Source organism: Girardinichthys multiradiatus, chromosome 21 (assembly GCF_021462225.1).
Source record: "Girardinichthys multiradiatus isolate DD_20200921_A chromosome 21, DD_fGirMul_XY1, whole genome shotgun sequence".
NCBI lineage: Eukaryota > Metazoa > Chordata > Actinopteri > Cyprinodontiformes > Goodeidae > Girardinichthys > Girardinichthys multiradiatus.
Window position 1 is genome coordinate 41584463 of NC_061813.1, and position 15349 is coordinate 41599811.

General features: G+C 44.2%; 1 protein-coding gene across 1 annotated transcript in view; it reads left to right on the forward strand.

Annotated features, from left to right (window-relative positions):
* Positions 1-235: 235 nt before the first annotated feature.
* Positions 236-15349, forward strand: part of lama1 (laminin, alpha 1) — a 52560-nt gene continuing 37446 nt past the window's right edge. Inside the window, exons 1-7 of the mRNA XM_047349600.1 lie at positions 236-924; positions 5424-5594; positions 6465-6577; positions 13774-13825; positions 13901-14091; positions 14941-15120; positions 15198-15287. Of these exons, the coding sequence (XP_047205556.1) occupies positions 870-924; positions 5424-5594; positions 6465-6577; positions 13774-13825; positions 13901-14091; positions 14941-15120; positions 15198-15287 (852 nt within the window). The 5' untranslated portion in view covers positions 236-869. The remainder of the gene's footprint in view (positions 925-5423; positions 5595-6464; positions 6578-13773; positions 13826-13900; positions 14092-14940; positions 15121-15197; positions 15288-15349) is intronic.

The window sequence follows — 15349 nt, forward strand, 5'->3', positions numbered from 1 at the left end:
AGGCCCGTCTTACTTCTAAAAGTAAATTTCTGAAAACTAAAACGTTTTTCTTCAGTTGGTGTCGGATTCAAAAACTCAGGATGGACCTTTTTTCAATGTGGACTGTTGATGATCAGCTGAGCAGTCAGGACCAAAGCTGGTTCTGATTTAGGTTCTGAAGATAACAGAGAAACCAATGAACACCCCCACCCTCCTGCTGATGAGACATTAGTTTGACTTGAATGAGGGGGTCAGTTAAAGGAGCAGACCGCTGATTTTATGACCGTTAACCCTTTCTCTGCTGTCTCTTCGAAGATCTGCTCTCCATGTTCTCACCACGTTTTCCAACTCTGTCTTTCCTCCTGAAACGTTCTTCTAGATTGTCCCGTTTGAACTTTAGTTCTCTACTGTACCCTTTGAAGGTTCTGATGAGTCAATCAAGATAACTGATCAGAGATCAATGAAGCTCAAAGGCTGCTGGGCTGATAAACCAGGATTAGATAATAATTTAGATTCTCAATAATCACCAAACAAACATAGTGCCCCCTGCAGGAGGATAAAAGATCAAACAACCATGAGTCTGAACTTATTTAGAACTTCTTTTCAACTGTTTTACGGTTTACATCAACAACAAACACCCCCTCAGTCTGATCAAATGGTACAACCCTTACCCCCCACCCCCCACCTCTCCACAGAGCTGAATGAATGGATGGGGGGGAGGAAATGTGGTGTTTCTGCAGCAACAAATTCCTGTAGACTGCTTTGACTCTCCCAGTTAACACCAGTTTGCCTCCAGTTTGATCTGCGTGCTCCGAAGCTCTGGTCCGGTTCCAGTTCAACTCCAGCCGGGCTTCATTCTGACTGCTGGAGACGCTGGTTTCTGTGTGGAGATGAAGTTGTTGCTGCTGCTGATTCTGATGGAGCGAGCTGCAGCTCAGCAGAAAGGTCAGACCTTATCTCTTCATTCATAGGTTTAACTGGGTTTTACACAGTTTTAATGGGTTCTTTTGGGTTTTGAAGGGTTTAACAGAGTTTGACTTGGTTCTACAGAACTTTATAGGAAATGTTTCTGGCTAAGCTGAAGCTGGAGATATGACCAATAATCAGATTTCATGACCTGAAGGAAAGTTGGGATTCAGTGTTTCCTATTTTTAAAGTTTTGATTAAATTCACTGAAGACCAGGAGAGTGTGTTAGTGTGTGTGTGTGTGTGTGTGTGTGTGTGTGTGTGTGTTCCTGTCTTGGCATCACAATGAGAACCAATTTTCCGATTTCACCATCAAATTGAGGACCGTTTGTACCAAAGTGAGGACATTTTGCTGGTCCTCACGACCTATTTTGCTAACGGTTAGGTTTAGGACTAAGATGTGAATTGAGTTTAGGTTAAGGTTCAGGTTATGGTTAGGTAAGCACTGGTAATAGTTAGGTTTAGGGTTACTGTCAGGGTTAGGGCATAGAAAGGGTTGAAAATCAATGGAAGTCAACACATGGTCCTCACTACATATAGCAAAACAAGAGTGTGTGTGTGTGTGTGTGTGTGTGTGCATCTCCTGATGCTTTCTGGTATTTTGTCTTCAGTTTGGTTTCTTCTCCAGCCTCTGTCGTGTTCTCAGCTTGTTCTCCATTAGGTTCTTTAACTTTGATCTCTGTGATCGATTAGTGAGAAAAACTCACAGCCATCATCCCCCACTCACAAACCTCCCCCACAGAGCTCTGTGTGGCTCTCTGTGGGGGAGGGCTCAGAGGTCAGTGTGGACATGAAGAGCCTCAGTACAAACATGTACTTTCCGTGATTGGTCAGAACCTTCTCTCTGGTGACCTTTCTGCTCAATCTAATCGCAAGGGATCAGCGCTAAATGGATCTTCAGATCTATCCACACTTGTTCTCTCTCACTCCACCTGACTCCACAGGTCCATATCTATCCATACTGGTCCCAACGGTCCAGAATGACCACTTGTGACAGGCCTTTAGTTTGTCAGCCAGGCATCCGTGGGCTAATCAGTGATTCTGTATGACTTCTGATGCAGGCAGTCACCAGAATTAAATCCTCATCCGAGAAGAACAGCTTTCAGATTCACCAGAGTCCCTGTTCCTCCAGAGAGATTAAAGAGAAGTGGAGCAGAACCAGGCTCAGCCCGAGACACAGGAGCAGAACTAGGTTCAGTGCAAAGACTTGGAGCTCACCACCAAAGATAAATCATCTATAAGAAGGTTTAATGGATTTGATACCACTAAAGATTTTTACATTACATTTTCAGAACAGGATAAATCATTTTCAACATGACATTTTTAAAAGCAATTTTACTCTTTTTATTTTAAATCATCTCTTCAAAGAAGGACAGAAAGTACCCTGATGGTTAAAATGAACTTAAACCTAAATCTGCCAGGGGTATGAATAATTCTGGGCTTTGCTGTACAACATCCATATCTGCTGTCGGTGTAGAAAAGGACAGTACCAGAATAAGATGGACCCAACGGTCAGGATGTGTTCTCCACCATGATGTTCTTTACAACGAATGAGTGGGAAAACCCAGAGAAAGTTCTGCTTACTGAGCCCCACATCCTCTGATGGAGCTTCAGGCACTTTAAGAGCTTTATTCAGAGACCACCTGAGGTGTTTCCACAGCTGATCACACACAGCCTCGTTAATGTGTGTTCACAGCTGAACTCTAACAGACTGGATTTTACATCCCAGCGCTTTCAGAGAGGTTCTGGTTGGGTTTTAGGTTTGTTCAAGGTGAACGACAGGAACCAGACACAACAGTCTGACCTCAGTCTGTTCAAGCTGTTCTCTGATCAAGGTTCTTCTCATTACAGACAACTCACATTGCCTCTTCATCATCTTTTCTTTCCCTTTGAACTCATTTTACAGCAAATCTGTTCTGGTTCTGTTTCACGTTCCAGGTCTGACTGACTCCTCATCATTTGGTCATTTTCTGTTTTTAAATTATTTATGTAGGAACACTTTAAAAAAACTAGGAGAGGAGAAAACATCTCAGCAGGATTCAGCAGCTGAGTCAACATGTCTATTCTGAGGTCACATGATCCTCTGACGTCACATGACACAGCCTCAGGAGCTGAGATGGAACCAAAAGAAACCCCCTGCAGAAACTCTGTCCATCCATCCATCCATCCATCCACTAATCCATCCATCCATCCATCCACTAATCCATCCATCCATCCATCCACTAATCAATCCATCCATCCATCCTTCCATCCATCCATCCATCCATCCATCCACTAATCAATCCATCCATCCATCCTTCCATCCATCCATCCATCCATCCATCCACTAATCAATCCATCCATCCATCCATCCATCCATCCACTAATCCATCCATCCATCCATCCACTAATCCATCCATCCATCCATCCACTAATCCATCCATCCATCCATCCACTAATCAATCCATCCATCCATCCTTCCATCCATCCATCCATCCATCCATCCATCCATCCACTAATCCATCCATCCATCCATCCACTAATCCATCCATCCATCCATCCATCCATCCACTAATCCATCCATCCATCCATCCACTAATCAATCCACTAATCAATCCATCCATCCATCCACTAATCCATCCATCCATCCACTAATCCATCCATCCATCCACTAATCCATCCATCCATCCACTAATCCATCCATCCATCCACTAATCAATCCATCCATCCATCCATCCATCCACTAATCCATCCATCCACTAATCCATCCATCCATCCATCCATCCATCCACTAATCCATCCATCCATCCATCCATCCATCCATCCATCCATCCATCCACTAATCCATCCATCCATCCATCCATCCATCCACTAATCCATCCATCCACTAATCCATCCATCCATCCATCCATCCACTAATCCATCCATCCATCCATCCATCCATCCATCCATCCACTAATCCATCCATCCATCCATCCATCCACTAATCAATCCATCCATCCATCCATCCATCCACTAATCCATCCATCCACTAATCCATCCATCCATCCATCCATCCATCCACTAATCCATCCATCCATCCATCCATCCATCCATCCATCCATCCATCCATCCATCCATCCATCCATCCATCCATCCATCCACTAATCCATCCATCCACTAATCCATCCATCCATCCATCCATCCATCCACTAATCCATCCATCCATCCACTAATCCATCCATCCATCCATCCACTAATCCATCCATCCATCCATCCATCCATCCATCCATCCACTAATCCATCCATCCATCCACTAATCAATCCACTAATCAATCCATCCATCCATCCATCCACTAATCCATCCATCCATCCATCCATCCACTAATCCATCCATCCATCCATCCATCCATCCATCCATCCATCCATCCATCCATCCATCCACTAATCCATCCATCCATCCATCCATCCATCCATTCACTAATCCATCCATCCATCCATCCACTAATCAATCCACTAATCAATCCATCCATCCATCCATCCATCCATCCATCCATCCACTAATCCATCCATCCATCCATCCACTAATCCATCCATCCATCCATCCATCCATCCATCCACTAATCCATCCATCCATCCATCCATCTATCCATCCATCCATCCATCCATTCACTAATCCATCCATCCATCCATCCATCCATCCATCCATCCATTCACTAATCCATCCATCCATCCACTAATCAATCCACTAATCAATCCATCCATCCATCCATCCATCCATCCATCCATCCACTAATCCATCCATCCATCCACTAATCCATCCATCCATCCATCCATCCATCCATTCACTAATCCATCCATCCATCCACTAATCAATCCACTAATCAATCCATCCATCCATCCATCCATCCATCCATCCACTAATCCATCCATCCATCCACTAATCCATCCATCCATCCATCCATCCATCCATTCACTAATCCATCCATCCATCCACTAATCAATCCACTAATCAATCCATCCATCCATCCATCCATCCATCCATTCACTAATCCATCCATCCATCCATCCATCCATCCATTCACTAATCCATCCATCCATCCACTAATCAATCCACTAATCAATCCATCCATCCATCCATCCATCCATCCATCCACTAATCCATCCATCCATCCACTAATCCATCCATCCATCCATCCATCCATCCATCCACTAATCCATCCATCCATCCACTAATCAATCCACTAATCAATCCATCCATCCATCCATCCATCCATCCATTCACTAATCCATCCATCCATCCACTAATCAATCCACTAATCAATCCATCCATCCATCCATCCATCCATCCACTAATCCATCCATCCATCCACTAATCCATCCATCCATCCACTAATCCATCCATCCATCCATCCATCCACTAATCCATCCATCCATCCACTAATCCATCCATCCATCCACTAATCCATCCATCCATCCATCCATCCATCCATCCTAACATTCCTGCTTCTGTGTTCCAGGATTGTTCCCGGCCATCTTTAACCTTGCCAGTAATGCAGAGATCAGCAGCAATGCCACATGTGGAGACCCAGAACCAGAGGTTTACTGTAAGCTTGTCGAACATGTCCCAGGTCGAAGAATCAAGAACCCACACTGCCCCAAATGTGATGCCAACTCTGTCCTGTCTAAAGGTAAAATAACCAGAACCATATCCAGTTTGGACCACCAGATGGTCCTCCCTTTCCTCCCTCTCGTCTGCCAGTGGAGTTTGGAAAAGTCTTTGAAACACTTCATTTCAGAAAGCATGAACCTATGAAACGGAAAGGTGTTTATATGAACTAGAGCGTTAACCATCTTCACAGATTTTTATTATCTCAGAATGACTGAAAACAGGTACTGTTCGCTGACCCTGATCCAGTTTAGGAACATCAGGAAACATCTTCCCTGCCAAGACGTGTGATAGAACACCTTGGTGTTCTCTAGACCTTTTCACACAACCAGCATAGAGTTTAATTTAAGTTCTGTTTAGAACATCATTGAGAGCATTATGTTGGAAATAATTGGGCTTAAATTAGACAAATCGCTCTGACTTTGTGTTGAAAAGCATGACATCTTTCAGACATTTTTTTGCACCATCCTTCACCATTTACCCAGTGAATCTGGCAGATTTAATTTTCATAAATGCTCCAGAAAAAAAAAAAATGAGAACATTCTGGATCTTATTTTGTGCTTACAAAGTATACACTTCACTCCATGATGTCTCTAAAGGTTAGCAGGTGTGTTGTCTACAACATCCTGTGTGTATAACATTTGATGTATTCTTGTTCACCTAAGAGGGACAACAAGAAGTAGTTCCAAAATGTCCCCTTAAACACGAGCAAGACATCATCTGTAGAATACAAACAGGAACATTTTATCGTCTAATCTCTGGTTTCCAGCATGTCGCTATGAGATGCGTGCTGTGTCAGAGGTCTACAAATGATTTCCCTCTGAAACACTAGTCTGGATTCAGTTGGCGGTGCCTCAGCTGGTAGGAAGTAATGCTGCTTTTCTGTGCACAGAACGTCATCCAATCACAAACGCCATTGATGGAACCAATCAGTGGTGGCAGAGTCCGAGCATCAAGAATGGACGCCAGCTTCACTGGATAACCATCACCCTGGATCTGAAACAGGTCAGAACCACACAAAAACTCAAAACCTCCACACTGATGCAGAATTACACAGTTACTAGCTAACCAGTTTCTTCAGTCAAATCTCTGATGTATGATGGAGCTAGATCATTAAGGGCTTTATATGTGAGGAGGAGAATTTTAAATTCTATTCTGGATTTAACAGGGAGCCAATGAAGGGAAGCTAAAATAGGAGAAATATGATCTCTCTTTTTAATTTTCATCAGAACTCTTGCTGCAGCATTTTTGAATCAGCTGAAGGCTTTTAACTGCATTTTGTGGACATCCTGATAGTAAAGAATTACAATAGTCCAGCCTTGAAGTAACAAATGCATGGACTAGTTTTTCAGCGTCATTCCTGGACAGGATATTTCTAATTTTGGCAATGTTCTGGAGATGAAAGAAGGAAATCCTAGAAACCTGTTTAATATGGGATTTAAATGACATGTCCTAGTCAAAGTTAACACCAAGGTTTTTTACTTTATTATCGGAGGTCAATTTAATGCCATCCAGGTTAAGTGATTGACTAAACAGTTTATTTTTGAAAGACTCCGGTCCAAAGACGACAACTTCTGTCTTGTCTGAATTTATAAGCAAAAAATTTAAAGTCATCCAAGTTTTTATATCTTCAAGACATGCTTGTAGTCCATCTAACTGGTTGGGCTCATCAGGATTTATGGATAAGTAAAGCTGAGTATCATCAGCGTAACAGTGAAAATTTATTCTATGCTGCCTGATAATTTGACCTATTGGAAGCATATATATAGTAAAGAGAATTGGCCCAAGTACTGAACCCTGTGGTACTCCACAATTAACCCTGGAGTTTAAAGATGATTTATCATTTACATGAACAAACTGGAATCTGTCAGACAGATAAGATTTAAACCAGCCTAGCGCTGTTCCCCTGATCCCTACAGCATATTCCAGCCTTTCTAAGAGAATATTATGATCGACTGGATCAAATGCAGCACTGAGATCTAACAGAACCAGAACAGACACAAGTCCATTATCTGAGGCCATAAGAATATCATTAGTGACTTTCAGCAGAGCTGTTTCAGTGCTATGATGAGCTCTGAAACCTGACTGAAACTCTTCAAACAGGTCATTACTGTATAAATGTTCACACATTTGATTAGCAACTATTTTCTCAAGAATTTTAGATAATAATGGAAGATTGGATATAGGTCTGTAATTTATTAAATCATCTCGATCAAGCGAAGGTTTCTTAAGTAAAGGTTTAATTACAGCTAACTTAAAAGCCTGTGGTTCTGATCCATTTACTAAAGATAGATTAATCATATCTAAAATGGGGCTGGTAATCAGAGGGAACACTTCCTTAAATAATTTGGTTGGGATTGGGTCTAACATACAAGTTGAAGGTTTAGATGAAGCTAATATTTCTGATAACTCAGGAAGCTCCACAGGATCAAAACAGTCCAAACACAAATCAGGTTCTGCAGTTATTTCCAATGTTGTCTCACTTGCTGAGGATGAAGTAATTATCTTCAGGAGTATGTCAAAGATTTTCTTTTTAATAGAATCGATTTTATTTAAGAAGAATCCCATAAAGTCATGACTGCTGAGAGCTAAGGGAATGGATGGCTCAACAGAGCTATGACTCTGTGTAAGTTTAGCAACTGTACTAAAGAGAAACCTAGGATTATTCTTGTTCTCTTCTATTAATGATGAGAAATAAGCTGTTCTAGCTTGGTGAAGTGTCTTTTTATACAACAGTAGGCTATTTTTCCAGATTAAGTAGGAATCCTCTAGGTGTGTAGAGCCATTTTCTCTCCAATTTTCTAACATTGTGCTTTAAAGTACGCAGCTCTGAATTAAACCAAGGAGCTAGCCTCCTATGAATGATTACCTTCTTTTTCAAGGGAGCTGCATTGTCTAATGCATCACGCAATGATGAAGAAACACTATGACCAAAAACATGAATTTGTAAAAGGGAAGAAATTAAATTACTGCCATTCAATGTCTCATTCTGTGATAATAAGGATATTAAAAATGAAACAGATTCTTGTTGTTACAGCATTGTCTGATAATGATCTCCTATAATGAAATTTTATTTCATTTTTTCACAGTGCCTAACCTTTAAAAATGGTCAGACAGGACTGGGCTATGAAGAAATATTGTATACAATATTGTATTGTAATATTGTAATATTCTTTACACTCAATGCCATATATCAGCACAAGGTCCAGAGAATGAAGACAGAATTGGGTAGATTTGCAGGTATTTTGACCAAAGCCAATTGAGTCTAAGATAACGTTAAAGGCTATTTTTAGACAATACGTTTTTCGACCAGAGTCTTTAAAAAAGAAACTGCTTAGTCAATCACTTAACCTGGATGGCATTAAATTGACCTCCGACAATAAAGTAAAGAACCTTGGTGTTAACTTTGACTAGGACATGTCATTTAAATCCCATATTAAACAGGTTTCTAGGATTTCCTTCTTTCACCTCCGGAACATTGCCAGAATTAGAAATATCCTGTCCAGGAGTGACGCTGAAAAACTAGTCCATGTATTTGTTACTTCAAGGCTGGACTATTGTAATTCTTTACTATCAGGATGTCCACAAAATGCAGTTAAAAGCCTTCAGCTGATTCAAAATGCTGCAGCAAGAGTTCTGATGAAAATTAAAAAGAGAGATCATATTTCTCCTATTTTAGCTTCCCTTCATTGGCTTCCTGTTAAATCCAGAATAGAATTTAAAATTCTCCTCCTCACATATAAAGCCCTTAATGATCTAGCTCCATCATACATCAGAGATCTGATTGGTCCATATGTTCCTAACAGAGCACTTTGTTCTCAGACTGCAGGTTTACTGGTGGTTCCTAGAGTCTCTAGAAGTAGAATGGGAGGCAGATCCTTTAGTTATCAGGCTCCTCTCCTGTGGAACCAGCTCCCAGTTTTAGTCCGTGAGGCAGACACCCTGTCTACTTTTAAGTCTAGGTTTAAAACTTTCCTTTTTGATAAAGCTTATAGTTAGAGTGGCTTAGGTTATCCTGAGTTATCTCTGTAGTTATGCTGCTATAGACTTAGGCTGCTGGAGGACATAATGACCACTTTAACCCTCTTCGCTACATTCTCATACTACTCTCCAATTTTGCATTATTTGCTGTTATTTCAGCTTTTAACTTCATGTTCTCTCTTTTCTCTTCCTAGAAGCTACACCTGGCCTGACTCTGTGTCTGCCTGTGACACCTTTCTGGAGAGGGCTATCGTCCGAGCTTCTGCTGGCAACAACTTAATGCTCACCTTCTACAGATGATCCACATGGCCCTGTCTTTTAGTGTTTAACCCTTTCTCTCTCTTAGACATGGCTACTGACTGAGCTTCTACTGTGACTAACTCTATGTGCTCTCTTTCAGACTCTAACCTTGAAAACTGGCTCAGAGTTGATCTGTTCTTTCTTTCTAGATGAAACGACTAAAGGAGCTACATCCATTAACATTTACTTTTCCTTCCCATAGAAAGGACTCCTGGATCAGTGCTTCTTTGTTCTCTTTGTGTCTCTGCTCTGTTCTCTCAAACCCCCAGTCGGTCGTGGCAGATGGCCGCTCACACTGAGCCTGGTTCTGGTTCTGCTGGAGGTTTCTTCCTGTTAAAAGGGAGTTTTTCCTCTCCACTGTCGCTACATGCATGCTCAGCATGAGGGATTGCTGCAAAGTCAACGCCAGTGACTGTCCACTGTCTCTACATGCTTATCCATCGCTCTCAATTTATTCAGCTAAAAGCATTTTCTTCTCAGCCTTCTTCTGTCATTTCCGGTGTGCCCCAAGGCTCTGTCCTGGGTCCCCTTCTTTTCATAATCTACCTCCTCCCCCTTGGCCATATCTTTCGGAAACACTATATTAGTTTCCACTGTTACGCGGATGATACCCAGCACTATTTTTCCTGCAAACCCATTCCCAACGTTCCGTCTACCTCCCTTACTGACTGTATGGCTGAAATAAAATCATGGTTTTCCACCAATCTACTGAAATTAAACAGTGAAAAAGCTGAGGTTCTCCTAATTGGCACAAAAACCACATTATCCACAACAAACGGTTTTTCCATTGATATTGACAACTGCTCTGTTTCCCCTTTGCCTCAGGTAAAGAGTTTGGTTATCATCTTCGACAATACTCTCTCTTTCCAATCTCACATCAATAACATGACCCGGTTCGCCTATTTTCATCTGCAAAATATCAGTCGTCTTCGCCCCTCCCTCACTTCACATACTACTGCCATCCTCATTCATAGCCTTGTCACTTCCCGTCTTGATTACTGCAATTCCCTCCTGTTCGGTCTTCCACACAAATCTCTTCATAAGCTTCAACTAGTTCAAATATCAGCTGCCCGTATCCTCTCCAGAACCCCTTCCTTCCATCACATCACTCCTGTTCTGTCAGAGCTCCACTGGCTCCCCATCAAGTTCTGTATAGACTTTAAAAAATCATTCTTCTCACTTTCAAGGTTGTCCGTAATCTCGCTCCACCTTATCTATCCCATCTTCTCAACGTTGCTAGTCCCTTTCTCACTCTCAGATCGTGCTCGTCTATTCACCTGATTGTTCCCTCTGCCCGTCTCACCACCATGGCGTTACCAGGCCAGCCGAGAGACATAGTCCCTCCAGCGTGTCCTGGGCCGTCCCCTGGGCCTCCTCCTGGTGGGACGTGCCTGGAACACCTCCCGAGGAAGGCGCCCAGGAGGCATCCGGTATAGATGCCTGAGCCACCTCAACTGGCTCCTCTCGATGTGGAGGAGCAGCGGCTCTACTCCGAGCCCCTCCCGGATGGCCGAGCTCCTCACCCTATCTCTAAGGGAGTGCCCGGCCACCCTACGGAGGAAGCTCATTTCAGTCGCTTGTATCTGGGATCTCGTTCTTTTGGTCATGACCCAAAGTTCATGGCCATAGGTGAGGGTAGGAACGTAGACCGACCGGTAAATCGAGAGCTTTGCTTTTCGGCTCAGCTCTCTCTTCACCACAACGGACCAGCACAACGCCCCCATTACTGTGGCAGCTGCACCGATCCGTCTGTCGATCTCCCGCTCCATTCTTCCCTCACTCGGGAACAAGACCCCGAGATACTTAAACTCCTCCACTTGAGGCAGGAACTCCCCTCCAACCTGAAGAGGACAAGCCACCCTTTTCCGGTCGAGTACCATGGCCTCGGACTTGGAGGAGCTTCACACTCGGCTGCGAACCGCCACAGCGCATGCTGTAGGTCTTGGCTAGAGGGGGCCAGCAGGACCACGTCATCCGCAGGAGTCCCACAAGCCAACCACAGCCGATAGGACTCCTTCTTCAGCTTGACTGCATCCCTTACTGCCGGTGTCTACCACCGGGTTCTGGGATTGCCGCCGCGACAGGCACCGCAGACCTTACGGCCGCAGCTACGGGCAGCAGCATCGACAATAGATGCGGAGAACATCTTCCATTCGGACTCTATGTCTCCAACATCCCCCAGAATCTGGTCAAAGCTCTCCCGGAGGTGGGAGTTGAATACATCCCTGGCCGAGGGCTCTGCCAGACGTTCCCAGCAGACCCTCACTATGCGCTTGGGCCTGCAAAGTCTGTCCGGTTTTCTCCTCCTCCAGCGGATCCAACTCACCACCAGGTGATGATCAGTGGACAGCTCAGCCCCTCTCTTCACCCAAGTGTCCAAAACATGCGGCCGAAGGTCTGATGATACGACAACAAAGTCGATCATCGACCTCCTGCCTAGGGTGTCCTGGTGCCAAGTGCACTGATGGACACCCTTATGTTTGAACATGGTGTTCATTATGGACAATCCGTGACTAGCACAGAAGTCCAGTAACAAAACACCACTCGGATTCAGATCGGGGAGGCCATTCCTCCCGATCACGCCTCTCCAGGTGTCACTGTCGTTCCCCACGTGGGCGTTGAAGTCCCCCAGCAGAATAATGGAGTCCCTGGGAGGGGCACTATCCAGCACCCCCGACAGGGATGCCAAGAAGGCCGGGTACTCTGCACTACCACTCGGCCCGTAGGCTGAAATGATAGTCAGAGACCTCTCCCCAACCTGAAGGCGCAGGGATACGACCCTCTCATCCACTGGGGTAAACCCCAACACGAGACAGCTGAGCTGGGGGGCAACAAGCAAACCCACACCAGCCCGCCGCCTCTCCCAGCGGGCCACTCCAGAGTAGAAGAGAGTCCAGCCCCTCTCAAGGAGATGGGTTCCAGAGCCCACGCTGTGCGTGGAGGTGAGCCTGACTATTTCTAGTCGATATCTCTCGACCTCCCGCACAAGCTCAGGCTCCTTCATCCCCCAGCGAGGTGACATTCCACATCCCTAGAGCCAGCCTAAGCATCCGGGGATCGGGCCGCTGAGGTCTCCACCTTCGCCGCCACCCAATCCTCTTTGCACCGGTCCCTCCCTGTGTTTATGATGTTTTTTTTTTGTTCTTGTTTTTAGTATTGATTTGTATTCATTGTAAGGTGATCTTGAGTGCCAGAAAGGCGCCTATTAAATAAAATGTCTTATTATTATTATTATCCAGGAGGAGTGAATGCTGCAAGTCACTGACTGGATGCAATCTGCTGGGTTTCCTTGGATAGAAAAACTTTTTATCCAATTTGAGTAAATAACTGAATCTGACTGAACTGTTCAATGGCTACGATTAACTGGAATGTATGAACCTGACTGTTGTGAAGAACCTTGAGACGACATGTGTTGTGAATTGGCGCTATATAAATAAACTGAATTGAATTGAGTTGAATTGAATTGAGTGTCAGCGTTAACATTTCCCACTATAATGACCTTATCTGTATTTAACACTAAATCAGATAAGAAGTCTAAAAACTGTTCTAAAAATTGAGAATAAGGGCCTGGTGGACAGTACAAAACAGCAAACAGAAGTTTGGTGTTTGCAGTTTAAATGAGGAAAACTAAGGATTAAATATTCAAAAGACTATAGCTATTAATTGATCTGGGACTAATCAATTAATCAGAGTGAAAGATGCTATTTGTCAATAAAATTGTTGCTGCAGGGCAGCAGGTGCACCATGTATGATCACACGAGAGCAGTCAGTTCGGCATTTATTAACTCAGAGTTTTCTCTAATCACACTGAGATAACCAGAGCTTACCATCTTAACCATAGCCTGCTAAGTACTTCTAGGCTCAGATACTACCGTAGCCTAATTCCTCCTCAGATCATGTGACTTTGTTTATTTGTTCAGGTTTTTCAGGTTGCCTACATCATAATCAAAGCCGCCAATTCTCCACGACCAGGTAAGAGCAGCTCCCTTTTATTCTGTCTATCGGTTTACCTGTCTGTTTACCTGTTTATTTATGATCACACGTTAGGTAACTGGATCCTTGAGCGCTCTCTTGATGGTGTGACCTTTGACCCCTGGCAGTACTACGCCATCGGTGACTCTGAGTGTTTGTCTCGTTACAACGTCACACCAAGACTAGGACCGCCCACCTACAGAAGTGACACCGAGGTCATTTGTACGTCCTACTACTCCAGACTGAACCCCCTGGAACATGGGGAGGTGAGACAGGCTGTCTACTTGTCCTACAAGCTGTTTGTCTCTCTGTCTTTCTGTCTTTAACCTGTCTATCTCTCTATAATTGTCTATCTGTAACCTGTCTCTCTCTGTGTCAGTCTTTAACCTGTGTGTCTCTCTCTCTAAAGCGTCTTTTCCATTTGCGGTTCCAGCATGGCACGGCTCCAGCCCGCTTAAGCGCACTCTGCTCGGCACTAAAGCTGTTGCGTTTCCATGGTGATGCTAACGGTTGGAGTTATGGCTTGAAGCCCCGCCTCCAGTCGTGCCACTGTTAACTCTTCCTGATTTGTGGTTCGCAGTGAGCCTACCGAACATGAGATAAGCTTCGAGTCCAAACATGCAAACTAAAATGATCGCTCACCGTAGCACATCCTGTCCTCCAGCGGTCATTTAGAACCACCGCTACGGCTCTGGTTTGACCTGCTCCAACCATTGTAATCCTAAATATTTTAATAGTCGCTCTAGAGTTTTTGGATCTTTTCCCGGTATTGAGGTGTGCGGTAAAATCCGAGCCTTGTCATTGTCTCCGCTACCTTGAAGAACATGTCCTCATACCGCTGACATATGACTGACCATACTCATGGCCACTCAGCTGTCTGTTTGAGTCGCATTTCACTCCTGCTCAGCCCCAACTGAACCTGGTACCAATAAAGCCAGTGTTGGGCCGGGAAACCCAGTAATGGAAACGGGCTGAAAGGAGTGGACCCGGCCAAAGCAGAGCACATGGAAAATGGGCATTTCTTTCTGTCTTTAACCTGTCTCTCTCTCTTTGTCTGCCTGTATCCTGTCTTTGTATCTCTATAACTGTCTGTCTTTAACCTGTCTGTCTCGCAGATCCACACCTCTCTGATTAATGGACGCCCTGGAGCTGATGATTTGACCCCTGACCTTCTGAACTTTACATCAGCTCGTTACATTAGACTGAGACTTCAGCGAATCAGAACGCTCAATGCTGATTTGATGACTTTAAGCATCCACGACCCACGAGACATTGACCCGATTGTGACCCGGAGGGTAAGACAGGCAGCAGTTGCACTGACAGCAACAGAAACCTGCTCTGGGACTCATTTCTCTGCTGTTCCTTTTCTCAGTATTATTACTCCATCAAGGACATCTCTGTAGGTGGAATGTGCATCTGCTATGGACACGCCCAGAGCTGCCCACTGGACCCGGTTACCAAGGTAATAGCAGACCTGCAACGTTTCAGTCAACACCTGTACATTGTCAGACAGGTAAGCTCAAC